This window comes from Fusarium mangiferae, assembly GCF_900044065.1.
Source record: "Fusarium mangiferae strain MRC7560 genome assembly, contig: FMAN_scaffold002, whole genome shotgun sequence".
Taxonomy (NCBI): domain Eukaryota; kingdom Fungi; phylum Ascomycota; class Sordariomycetes; order Hypocreales; family Nectriaceae; genus Fusarium; species Fusarium mangiferae.
Genome location: NW_024573922.1, coordinates 2504366 through 2517555, shown reverse-complemented (window position 1 = coordinate 2517555; position 13190 = coordinate 2504366). Strand labels below are relative to the sequence as shown.

Sequence of the window (13190 nt, the reverse complement as noted above, 5' to 3'; positions counted from 1 at the left end):
GTCTATGCATGTTTGCATGCTGGCTTGTCTAGTCGAAACGCAGCTATCCCTGGTCCGTAAGATACAGCAGATAGCTCAGCTCTGGTCAGAGTTAGCTTGGTGATAGGGAATATTGATGCTGGATCATTATCGAATTCCAGGTCACACCCCCTCTCCCGTGACCTCGATCAACGTTGCTATCTTCCACGTTTCCCGTTAGTCCAGTGTTTCTCGTGTGATAACGACGAGTCTTGTCTATTTGCATTCTAGCGCACGAATGCTAGGAGGGAACTCTGCACAGAACAACTCTGCTACAATCAAAGAGGGGAAATATTGCGGAGGTGGCGCCTGAGTTGGATGATGTCTTGTTCTCGTGCCGTGCCATGTGACGCATTTGATAAGGCGGCATTTCGATTGGTGCTTCTGCAGGAACTTTGAGACCCTTGCGTTTTGGAATGACATGCTTCACAGATAGACAGACAGGGAAAAGGGCGCATCTAGACACGGTGAGGGGACATGGTGGGTGTGCTGACCTCTCACGGGACCATAGTGATGATCTTGGATGAGGGTTCAATGCGTGGGGGGAGTCAGAGCAAAGGCGATCTGCGAGACTATGGTCTAGGGTAGTGATAGCGGACATGATGCTCCAGCAACTATTCGCTGAATCAAGTGGTTCATTGATATGTTGCTGGAGCATCAAGATGGTGTATAACGAAACTACAGTATGACTAGAGCTGTCTCGTTATAATGAGGGTTTTTTATTTTATTAACTTTGTGTTTGCATTCGACTGACCGACCACCTGGCAAAATGCAAACCTCACCTCATCACTACTATCTCACTCATAATTCTGATACATCATCAGAAATACATCAACCACTCGCAGTGCACTATATCGTGTCATTTACCCAAAGCTACCCCTCTCATCATGCACTTACCCGTCATTCTGCTCGTTAGCATTGGGCTTAGTGGTATATGCGCCGTGTGCCTAAATCGAAATGCTGACGCTCCTATCCGAGACCTGCACCTTGATACCGATTAAGCGTACGTATGTAAGCTGCCGCACCTGTCCGGGTGCTCGCATTACACCGAGAAGGGTGAATACACAACGGGATATCATATGGTATCTGGGTGGATTTGGTGGCAAGTCAAAGGTCCTGTAATTTATGGACCTTGATAGCAAGAACCTTGATGTAAAGCAGAAAGGCAGAATGATCACTTTAATGGAGACAGTCTGATAATAGGGATCGTAGTCCAGAACAGCCCGTTGCTGACCTGGCCTAGAGATGGTCGCCGAGCATCAGTTCACGTGTAGCCTTTGCCCTTGTTCCCTGACTCAGTCACTGCTCTTCACATGATGAGAAGGAGAAAATTGGAAACGGCAAGTATTATATGTTGAACCAGTGTTTCGTCCCAAGGAAAATAGTGGGTATCCTGGCCATGCTGTTCCTTAAGATGGACCGACTCGAGTGCCAGACATACCTGAAAGTTGGAGTCTTTCATATATCCTAATTATTATGATATAAACAGCTTCTTTTCATATGAAAGAGTACATACGAAGATAATTTGTGCCTAGCTACTGAAGTTGTAGTAGGAATTCTGAATTCTCAAGCCCAATATTCATGATTTAACATCACGCGTGAATTGAAGGTTTGCACCAGTTATTTTTCTGCTATTCGCAAAGGTTAAGTTCTGATCTCGAGACCAATATCAATATTGAAAGTGTTAGCCACTGAGTTTAACAGAATGAATGATTTATAATAATTTCGAGATCCAGCCCCTCTCTTGTTGACTTATGCACAATACGTGCGATATAGATCTCAGGGGCCAGCATGGCACTGCCATGTTCATATCTTTGCTTTACCTGATCGACAGCACTAACATAAGTCGTGGTTATCACAATCATTGATATTGATATGCCCGAGAAATAGTCATTAGTGATTCTACTAAAATCGTTACTTTTCCCATGGCCTGACCGTATCATATTAACTGAAGAGACACCGGCCAAGAACGCATATATTGCAAGCCATTTGCAGTGAGACAGGTAGAGACACATGTCAAATATTAGTAAATCACATGAACCGTAAAAAGCAGCAAGAAGCCATCCTGAAATAGCAGAACTCATGATCCGTACCAATACTTCCGCAGCCTCCTTAAGACAAAGGTGGGGCCATGAACCAAGATAGAATCCTTGAGCATCGCTCCAAAGTGAAAACCATGACACTTACTGGGAAGAGTCCACGTATATGCATCCTGAAAGTGTATCTACCCCTTCAAACTCTGGGTTGCAGAAGAAGGGGCGCTGGGATAATGATGAACAAGAGCCCAGGTTCTAAAAATCAATAGCCATCAGCTCAAAGTTGCCCCTTCGCGTGACAAGGTAGGAATGCATATGATGATCTGTGAAACGGTGTACTACGGTGCGTTGAGATATCTATCGGTGTTGCTTTTGCTACGCAGCGAAGATCGCAGACTACCTATCTTGTATAACTTATCTGAGATCTAACGAGGCTATGACTACCATTAATATATGCATAATCGACCTTTTATTCTGTGTTGTATCTTATCTGCTCTAGTAAAGACCAACTGAAAGAAACATTTGTCTCTTGTTTGGAGTTCTTCATGTACTGTGCAAGACAGATCGCTTAGGTATCCTTGATCGTGGTCTCACAGCCAGGAACCGTGCTGATCCATTTCATCCGGTGCATGTTAGTGAAAGCCTTTGTGTTATAATGCTTGTGCCAAGTTATCTTGGCTCCAACAAACTTGTCGATGTACTATAGCGGCTGTTAGCATGATAGCGCTTTGTTTCGGCGGACATCTCATCTCAATGTATTAGCGAGCTTGCTTAGGAAGACCATGGAAAGTATTTGCTCCAGTGGTAGGCTTCTACCATCTTAGCAACTCGTGGCAGACAGCCTTGACTTGGGCTAGCATATCGGGATCGGCAGGATAATGTTCAAGCTCGAGCGCCATCAATCTTGTAAGCTATAGCGACCTTGATAGTCTCGATAGTATCCAGAACATCAAGCTCCGTGAGCTTTAGGAAATTGTGGTAGTTGGAAGTACTCTATTTGACAACGAAAAGGTAGAGCCATCCACATTTGCGTCTTCTGCCCGTTGGAGTTCCCCATTTCCGGCCAGTCTCTTGGAGCTTGGTTCGAATGTCCCCGGTATCTTCTGTCTTAAAAGCCCTTCTGCCCGACGCGGGCCTTAGAGGCCTTCACTACTTCGATTGTTTCTGTGATGTTCTTGGAATTGAAGTTGAGACCGCTGATGATGCTGCCCAGTGTTGTGTCAGACGAGGTGATAAATGGGTTTGAGCTATAAGTGACGTCGAGCTTGATAGCACTCGACTGTTCTACGATGGTGCTATTATTTCTCTCATGAGCGGACTGCATGAATGAGACACCATTGACAACGCATTTTCCCGCGATACTGGCTGAATCGGAATACTTCTTTCTCAATGCTATATTCGAAGAGATCTCCAAGGCAACATAGGCAATCGGGCTCAAGACGGCCAATGTTCTTCATGAACAATTCCAGGTTAAAAACGTCAACCTGACGGACAGCCTCGGGCTGCATGAAGGTCACCAGAACTTCAGCAAGATTCAAGGATGAATGACTGCTTGACCCCGCGGTGGTGCTCTATAGACTTTAGAATAAATCCCTATTGGAGTTTACTCTGAGTAGTCGAACGAGAGAAGATCTTGACTTACGAGTGCTCAATATGATGCGCTACACGCAAAGCCTCTCTGTTTTTACTCCCCAATCATAGCATTAGATCACTGTAGAAGATCTTTCGAAGCAGAGAAACTTATGATTGCAGTCACAGAAGCTACCTAGATATCTTATTTAGATAGGTACATTGAACAGCAAGTAGATGGTAATCAAGCCCAACCATGAAGTGTTCAGTTATTGATGAATTGTGAACAGTGATTGGCTGAGGCACATCTGTATAGATTAAAATAATTGCCTCCCACAAAAACAAGAAGCCAAATTTTATGTGGGAGGCAAAACTCTCCAAATTGAAGACTAACAAACACCTTATTTATAGCTGAAATATAAGGTAGCTAAGGCAGTCTTGATTGTCTCTGTCAGTTCAGAAGGTTCATGTTAGTGGTTGGGGATGTCACGTGCTCTCGTGTCACTGACGTTCACGGCCGGTTGACCTCTTTGTTTTCCCTTTCGGTCAGTTCACATTTTAGCCACACAGAGGCACAGTCAATTGATTTCTTTTCGCAACCACTCTTCTCACCGTTCTAAAAGTCGCTTGCTCGCGTCTGACTTCGACTTGGAAGATGCACGGCTCGCCACCATGACAGACTCGCAGATGCTTGCTCAGGCAGGCAGCAATGAGACGCAGGACAGCCAGCCCATTTTCGAGGCCTACAGGGCTGAGTTTGGTGTCGGCACGGTACGTAGCCAGTGTAGCTGAATTGCCTCTGCACTGGGGTTTGCATCCTCACCATCAAGACGCACTAACACTTGCATGCCTCAAATAGCTCAGTAGTTCGCCTCCCAAATACCTTTCATCTTCGAAAATAAGCACGACAAGCCCGAAACAGATCCCTTCACCTGCGAGCGAAGTAGTTGTTCCATCATCCGACCCGACAGTCATCGATTTAGCAGTAACAGCTACTGCTGTTCACCACGACGCGTTATCGGACAGAGCGCGTCCAGGGGGTCCCACTACCGAGAATGACGATCCGTCGCACTGGGACACGACCAGGGTGGCACTGACACATTCGAAAAAGCAAAGTGTAACTCTCGAGGCAGACGTGGTGAATGGCGTTGCACAGGGCCTCCAAGATCGCGTCAATTCGAACAGCAACGTGAATCTGAGCGTTAGGGTGCCAGCTACAGTGATCGAGCCAAAACACCCTGCCAACTTATCCGCGCGCCATGACAGCCCGCAGCCGCAATCAGTGCAAGACAATGCACCCAAGCCTCTAATCAAGTGTCTCAAGCCGCCGGCCAGTGCTCTAACTGCCGCCTTGCGCAAAATGGACTATTCTCAACAGACCCCGACACAGGTGAACGATGATCGTGATTACAGCGAATACTGTGATATTGTACCTTCGAGCCCTGTCAACGGCGATACTCAACCCGCCTCTCACGAACCTCGAACCCTTCAGGATGATGATACAGGGGCCGTGAATTTTGCGAACATGAGCGAGCTGGGCCGGCCTTCCTCTCAAATATCAGAGGATGCAGGTTTCGACAATACTAGAGGTGGCTGGAGACATCCTGACGGGACCTCACAATTGAATAACGGTCAAACCCCGCACCGTCCTCACGCTCCCACCTTCGAGACGCCTGCTGTACCCAAGAACCCTTTTGCTGCGAGACCTAGCATCGCCGCGCCTCTGGCCGGCAGTCAATTGTTCGGCCAGACGCAATTTTCTTCAGCTATCAAACATATTAGTCCAACTTCTTCACGACCTTCTCCGAAGCTCTTCCACTCTATATCGCCAAACATCATTGAGACATCCCCTTTGAAGAACCGCGCCAATGTCTCATCGCCATCCGATATCCGAACCTCGAGTCCTCAACGCCGTCTCCATGACATCCCCGAAACGTCATTACAAGATCTAGATGGGGGACCTATTAGAGCGGCAACGCCTGTGAATGATCAATCTACAGCTGGTGAAATGATTCCAGAATCACCCCCATCCACTGATCCCACACCTCGAGCCAAAGCACCTAGCTCATCGAACGCCACTGAGCCAATGGCACATTACGAGCCAATGAAGAAGTCTCAGGAAAGGAAGAGCATGGAAAACTTCGTAATTCCTCCTTGGGATTCCGATGATGACTCTGACGATGCTATCCGACGGTTGGAGAGACGAAAGAAGATTGAGCGGAAAAAGGCACAGGCTGCAGAGGAAATGGGCCGCGTTAGCTTCACACCTAAGATTAGGCGCAATTCAGGAGAACAGCCATCGCGGAAGAAAAGAAGGGTTTTGCCAGTTGAAGAGCCTGAAACAAACCCCAAGCCTTCACCCAAAACAGACGGGGGTAAGGGGCAAGAACTGCCACCTCTCGTGGATGACTCCCAAAAAGGGCTGGTGGCTTCCAACGAGACTCTCCCTGTTACATCAACTAAGGCCACTCCAGGAAACAGCGCTCCCGAAAATCCGCAGATCGATCATGATGGAGACATAGTCTTGGTCGATGCGGACAAGGTCGTTGTAGACGATGACATGATACCTGCAACCAGCCCAGCGCCTTCTCTCCCACCTACAGCACCCGCTGAACAACCGCCACCATCTGAGCCTGAGCTACCACAGCTCCGCGTCGAAGATGAGGGCTTGCCACAAGGCCCTAATGAGCATTCAGAGCCTTCATCTTTGCCACCAGCACGGAAGCGGACGACTAGGACTTACGGCCGTGCAGCTCGACAAAAGCGCAGAAACCCATTTCTGAGTTCCTCTTTCTCGGACGGGCTGATGAGTGATTTGGACCCAAAACCCATGCCTATATCATCGCCCCTGCAAAATGTGGTTGCAGTTTCAATGATTGAAGAAGAGCCAGAGGTGGAATTACCCCTTTCCCGTATAGCAGAAGAAAAGAGCGAGAAGAAGTCCGCGTCGCGATCCAGGAAATCTACCCGTGATGTCTATGCGGATCTTCCACCACCGATGACTACTCGCTCGCGTAGGAGCGACCGAGCAGATACAACCCCAGTGACTCCGTTGGCCAGTCGCTCTGTAGGTCAGATACCGCCGACATCTTCGAGTTTGAGTATCCTTTCAACAACACCCCTGCCTTCTGACAAAACAACACCTGGGACACAAGACTCCCCAGGTTCTGAACGACCGGAATCAGTCACTCTGCCGTCTCCGAGAGGCAGTCGTGATTGCCATAAGGAGGAGACTGGAAAAGGATCGAAGACTGGGTCACCTCAGCCAGCAAAAAGAGCAGCAAGAGTATCTAAGCGGTTTTCATATCTTGATTCAGATTCTACTGATGAGCTACATCTCTCGCCAGCTGCAAGTGTGCTTGAAAGGAGCATGGTGCATTCCAAATCTAGCAGATCCTTCAAGCAAAGCTTTGCCCAGGCCCACCGAGTTGGACGCCTGTTCGAGGGCATGGTCTTTGCCATTTCTTTCTCAGACCAGTTCAAAGCACAAGAACGCAAGAAGTTGGCGACGAAAATCACACAGTCAGGAGGTATCATTCTTGCTGAAGGGTTTCAAGACATGTTTGAACATTCATCCATTATGAATGCGACCGATCCTGTGATGGATGAGCAGGACTCATTACAACTTACCAAGCATATTTCTGAGAGCGGGTTCACAGCACTCATCGCAGACAAACACTCACGCAAAGTCAAATATATGCAGGCTCTGGCACTGGGCCTCCCCTGTTTAGCCCCTCAATGGATAACGACATGTTTCAACAAAGGCGTCATTGTCGATTGGGAACCCTATGTTCTTTGTGCAGGTGCATCCACTGTGCTTGGCCATGCAATCCGGTCAAGAATATTGGCACCGTACTCGGCGACTGAAGCAAAGCTGGCCCAGGTCATACAGCAGCGACCGCGACTCCTTGACGGACAGCGTGTCCTAGTCGTCATTGACTCGAAGAAGTCTCGAAATGAGGCTAAAGAACCCTACATCTTCCTTGCGGCTGTACTAGGGCCATCGATCTCGCGAGTATTTTCAACACAACAAGCAAGGGAATTGTTGTTAGAGCATCAGAAAGCTGGAACTCCGTTCGACTGGTTATATTTGGATAAAGGAACAGGGACCGTTGACGCCGTTCTTGCGCCCACGGAAACAACAGGTAATAAGAAACGTCGAAGATCAACCACAGCTCAGCCTCGGATCGAAAATATTCGCGTCTTGAGCGACGAGCTTGTCATCCAGAGTTTGATTCTCGGACGTTTGGTAGAAGACGATGAAATGTATACATAATCATGGCTCAAATTTCTAAGAGGGCGTTTAAGGTCTATCACTATCTTGGGAAATCATGTCGATCACTTAGACCGATGCATTGGATGGCGTTGTAAGGCGATGGGAGGGCCTGGGAAGTAATGAGATTCAATGGATAGCTACTGCAACGTATCGACAGTACTGCACTAGCTTATGCTGTAGCTAGCAGGGACAGGACGCATGGAGTTTATACCAAGTTGTTTTTAAAATTTCGATGTTTGTGTTGCTTGAGTGATATGTGGTACAGCGCAGCAGCTGGTTACATCATACTGTCGTTATGCACCTGGGGTTGTCCACTAGACGGGGCAGATATTCAAGGTTGCCCTTTGAATCCACTATAATAGTAAGGCCTGAAGAAATTTTTAAGGAATCAAGGAAAACTGGGCATTGAGTTTGGATAGGCGAGATGGTAAATGAGTAAGATAGAAGCTCAAGGAATTGAAAGCCAGTGCAATGAGGAGGGCATGTCTCAGAGGGACTTACAGTATCATCCGTATCCAGCATCAAAACGATGGATCATGCAGGGATCAACGCTCTTCAAGGGTAGGGCATCTCTATTTGTAGGGGTCTAACAAGAGGAGACAGAATTGCCATGAATCAAGTAAGAGAAAATGGAGAGCTAAGGATACCTAGGAAGGTACGCGTCGTGAGTTTCCCATTCATACCCCGCGGCCGCTTCAACCTTCAGCAGCCAAAGAACATCCATCCATCCACTCACCATTCTTCTTCCCCTTCCATCGCCACAATGAACGGAGTTTCAGCAAATATATAAGAAACTAGAATCTCGACCGTTCGAGACCTCTAACATTTGTCGAGAACGGAGCATGGCCAATCAGTCGCGACAACGGTACATGTTCGCGGTAAATCAACTGGACTAGTTCTCTTATCATTCACTAACTCATCGAGTTGATGGTGTAGGCTTCGATTGATACCCACATATGGATTGGAGAATACTATCCGTGAAGGAATATAGCAAGTAAACGACGTACTCGAAGCGATTATTGAGGGATTTTCAAGACATATTTTGCCTTCTTGCTCGTAATTGCGCAACCTCAACCTCAACCTCGTCCAACTTGCGATCGCCTCCCAAGATTAAAACCACATTCCTGATTGAGGACTGAGCTTTTCTCCCGGGAACACTCTTCAATCATTCCCCCCCCTTCAACCATCGCATTTCCTCGATTTTCTCAAAGCTGGTTGGCTTGGTGTAAACCAAGCCAGGGGCTAGGGATAAGGCTCCAAGATGGCCTCATGTTCGCGTAAACAGGTCTCAGAGCCAGCTCGCGAAAGAGAATCCTTCAAGTTAGTTGCACTCTTTCATATTCATATAATCGAATTTCGCATGTATGTTTACTTGATAACTGACAAAGTTAGGTATGGAGCATCGCTGCTCGACGATATTACAGACTCGCCCGCCGAAGTCGCGCCCCCTGGTCAGCCCTCAGCCAACGGAACTCTATCCAGCGACGAGATTAGACGACAAGAAACTCCGAGAGACACTGTTCTTGCATCTCTTGCGCAACTCGGACTCTGGAAAACAGGCACTAACCGCGCCTTGATATCTCTGTTCGATCGTAATCACCAATATATTGTCGCCGAGACTACACAACGATCATCTCTTGCCAAGGGCCCGATCCGGCCAAAAGACAAGAATGGAGACTTCTGGCTCTATCCAGGGGCATTTCCGCGACAACTCTCGGTTTGCGGCCGGGCTCTTATGGCACAAAGTCATGACTCTTCTTCCTCATCAGAGGAAGTGCCCCTTACTCTGATACCGGATCTTAGAGCCGATGCTAGACTCTGCAAGGTACAGCACCCGCTATCAGAGTTTCCTGCTCGATTTTATGCTGCTGTCCCTGTACGATCACCTGCTGGTGTTGACATTGGTGTTTATTGCGTGATAGACTCTGAACCGAGAGAAGCCGAGAGCTGGACCGCCAATGACACTGAGGTCTTACGAGAAATCTCCTCTAATATCATGGACTACCTTCGATCCAAAAGTGTTGGAGATGCTTATCGAAGAAGTGTCCGTATGACAAGGGGAATTGGTTCGTTTGTTGAGAAGGAGTCGTCTATGGCGGGTTGGAGGGCTCGAACGAATTCTCCGGCCTTTCACGACGATGCAGCACGGGAAGGCAATCTAAATTCTGAACAACAGGCCCTACAGCAGTTCAGAGATTTTAGTCTTCAGAAAAATTTGCCGGGTCGCGTACCAATGCAACCCAACACGACAGGAGAAACCACCGTTATCGGCTCTGGTGGCCTCGGGGAGGCGAATATGACCAGCACTTCATCGAAGAGTATGTCTATGGGAGAATCCGATGCTAATGCCAAGGAGAAGGTAATTGCCAAGGTATTCTCTCGGGCAGCCAACCTCATACGAGAAGGAATAGAGATTGAAGGCGTCGTCTTCCTGGACGCGAATTTCGAGACGTCGGCTACCGATTCAATGCTTCATGAGGACCAGTCCTCGACCGAGTCATCCTCGAGTAGCGATGAGTCAAGTGATAGGATCGGGCAGGAAAACTCTTGTTGCGGAATTTTGGGGTTCGCTACTTCGACTTCATTAAGCATAAACTTGGATGTAGGTTCCGATATCCACACAACCATGCCAATGAAGCTGCTAGCCGCACTCTTGCGGCGGTATCCTTCTGGTAAAATATTTAATTTCGACGAGGATGGTAGCCTCTTGTCAAGTGGTTCGTCTGAGGCCGACCTTTGTACACCGATGCCGAAGGAAGAATATTTTGGTGAAAAATCAACTGCGGCGCTATCTGGTAAAAGTCAGCGTCCTTGGTCAAGACCTCTAGAAGGACCGTCTGTCTCCAAGATCTTCCCTGGTGCTCGAAGCGTAGCCTTTGTGCCCGTTTGGGACCCCAAAAGAGACCGTTGGTTAGCGGGAGGCTTCGCCTATACTCGGACACCCACGAGGACATTTACGATCGAGGGTGAGTTGAGTTACCTGCGAGGATTCGGGATGCTGGCCATGTCGGAAGCTCAGCGACTCGAGGCCTTGCTTGTGAACAAGGCACAATCCGATGTGCTTGGCTCATTATCTCACGAACTACGTACTCCTCTTCACGGGGTCATGCTCTCAGCCGAGTTGCTGTCCGATACTCAGCTGGATGTTTTTCAGGGAAACCTACTGCGAACCCTTGAGACATGTGGTAGAACACTGTCCGAGACTATTGATCATCTTTTATATTTCTCAAAAGTCAATCAAGTTGCAGCTCATCGAAAAAAGGAGCGCCGAGCTCGAAAACGATCTATTGTCTCAGACTCTGCCACAACAGTTCCTGCGAGTGTTTCGACCTCTGAGGTTAGACTGGATGCCCTAATTGAAGAGGTCATGGACAGTGTTTTCGCCGGTCATGTTTTCAAAGGCAATGAAGCCCACAAAGCTTGGCAAACCGCAAATCCAAGCAAGCGCGTCAATATGGAGGATGAGAGTGATCTGACGGGCGGCCAGTCTGAAGACCCCGCCAAGTACGAAGTGCCACTTGGACACGACAGTCAGGTGGCCATCTTTCTTGATATTGACCCCTATGTACCGTATCGCTTCCATGTTGCCGCGGGAGCACTCCGTCGTGTTGTGATGAACCTTTTTGGAAATGCACTTAAATATACACACAAGGGCACAATCACGGTTGCACTATCTCAAAATCCCTTATCCTCGAATAACCCAAGTAGTCACAGACGCTTGGTTCGCATTTCGGTTACAGATACTGGCCAAGGAATATCCCCAGACTTTCTTCGAAACGACCTTTTCAAACCATTCTCCCAGGAAAACCATCTTTCACACGGTACCGGGTTAGGCCTAAGTCTGGTCAAGAAGATCGTGGCTTCAATGGACGGTAAAATATCGATCGAGAGTGAAGTTAACGTCGGTACCACAGCAACCATAACGTTGCCGTTATCGCGATCGAAAGACTCAGACGTTTCCAATCCGGGACAAGAGAAGAATGAAGTTGATGAAGAGACTAAGCGCTTAAAAGGACTGCGTCTGCGACTGGTCGGTTTCCCTTCTGAGGAGGAAATTAAGTCGAAGACGGCTCGTGGCATTCCCATGTCTGCTATGAAAGTAATGTGCCACCGCTGGTTGGAGATGGATGTCATCAACGAAGCTACATGCCAGGACGTGGCTCCGGATCTCGTTCTATGCAATGAGATAGCGATTGAGGACCCGGTGCCAAGTAGCGAAGAGCTGGTTAGGTGCCCCGTGGTTGTGGTGTGCGCCAATGCCATTACGGCACATAGGCGATCCTCGGAGAGCAAGGCGTCTGAGGATCAGCGAGTTTATGAATTTGTTTCTCAACCGTAAGTGTGATTCAAGCCCCTATAGCTGTAAATATTTCATATTGCTGACTTGCAGTTTCAGTATTGGCCCACACAAACTTGCTCGAATTCTTCATATAGCATTATGTCGGTGGGGGGACTTACAAGCATTGTCGCCGGCTGTGCCAGTACGTGAGGATGAAGAGCATTTGGATTATGCATTCGATGATGCCAAAAGATGCTCGACTAGAAGCAATAGAGAAGGAGATGCCCCTGATGATAAATCGACACCAGGTCCAGGAGTGGCGTCACTAAAACGCCCTGGTCCCCCATCACGAGTTCCGTCAAAACGCCCTTCCCAAGCGACGCAACAACAGGGGTCGACTGTGGCGAGCGAACCCAAGAGTTTCCTTCTTGTCGATGACAACCCCATCAACCTCTCGGTGTTGTGTGCCTATATGAAGAAGCTTAAGAGGAAGTATACCACGGCAGCAGACGGACTTGAAGCTGTGGAGCGGTTCCAGGAGAACCCAGATGAATTTAGTTGCATCTTGATGGATATCAGCATGCCACGAATGGATGGTATTGAGGCCACAAAACAGATACGGGCCTTCGAGAACAAGGAGGGTCGGGAGCCTGTTGTCATTCTTGCCCTAACGGGTTTGGCATCAGCGAGTGCCCAGCAAGATGCTTATGCAAGCGGTGTTGATGTGTTTCTCTCTAAGCCTGTTAAGCTCAAGGAGCTGAGCAGTATATTGAGGGAGAGGAGTTTGGCGTAGATAGTTAAATCGACTCTCGAACAAGGTAATGGATGGCAAGAAATGCACGATGTGAACGAAGCATACGACACAGATAGATGGCCATGATTCGTTAGACGTTTCATCGTGGGATTAAGCGCTGGGCGCAACCTGTCAAGGGTGGAATAGATTATTAGAAGACAAGGAGTTACACTTGTATGTTACATCCATCTAACCGATTGCCTTAGTAGCTATGAACTT

General features: G+C 48.1%; 2 protein-coding genes across 2 annotated transcripts; both read left to right on the top strand.

The window, feature by feature from the left end:
• Window positions 1-4295: 4295 nt before the first annotated feature.
• FMAN_05861 (uncharacterized protein) lies at window positions 4296-7899 on the top strand (the record flags this gene model as incomplete). The annotated part of the gene is made up of 2 exons (XM_041827430.1): window positions 4296-4394; window positions 4483-7899. The coding sequence occupies 2 exons, from the start codon at window positions 4296-4298 to the stop codon at window positions 7897-7899; spliced, it is 3516 nt and encodes a 1171-aa protein (XP_041678394.1).
• A 1261-nt stretch (window positions 7900-9160) lies between these two features.
• Window positions 9161-12971, top strand: FMAN_05862 (uncharacterized protein; the record flags this gene model as incomplete). Its single annotated transcript, XM_041827429.1, has 3 exons — window positions 9161-9219; window positions 9292-12234; window positions 12290-12971. The coding sequence occupies 3 exons, from the start codon at window positions 9161-9163 to the stop codon at window positions 12969-12971; spliced, it is 3684 nt and encodes a 1227-aa protein (XP_041678393.1).
• Window positions 12972-13190: the final 219 nt, after the last annotated feature.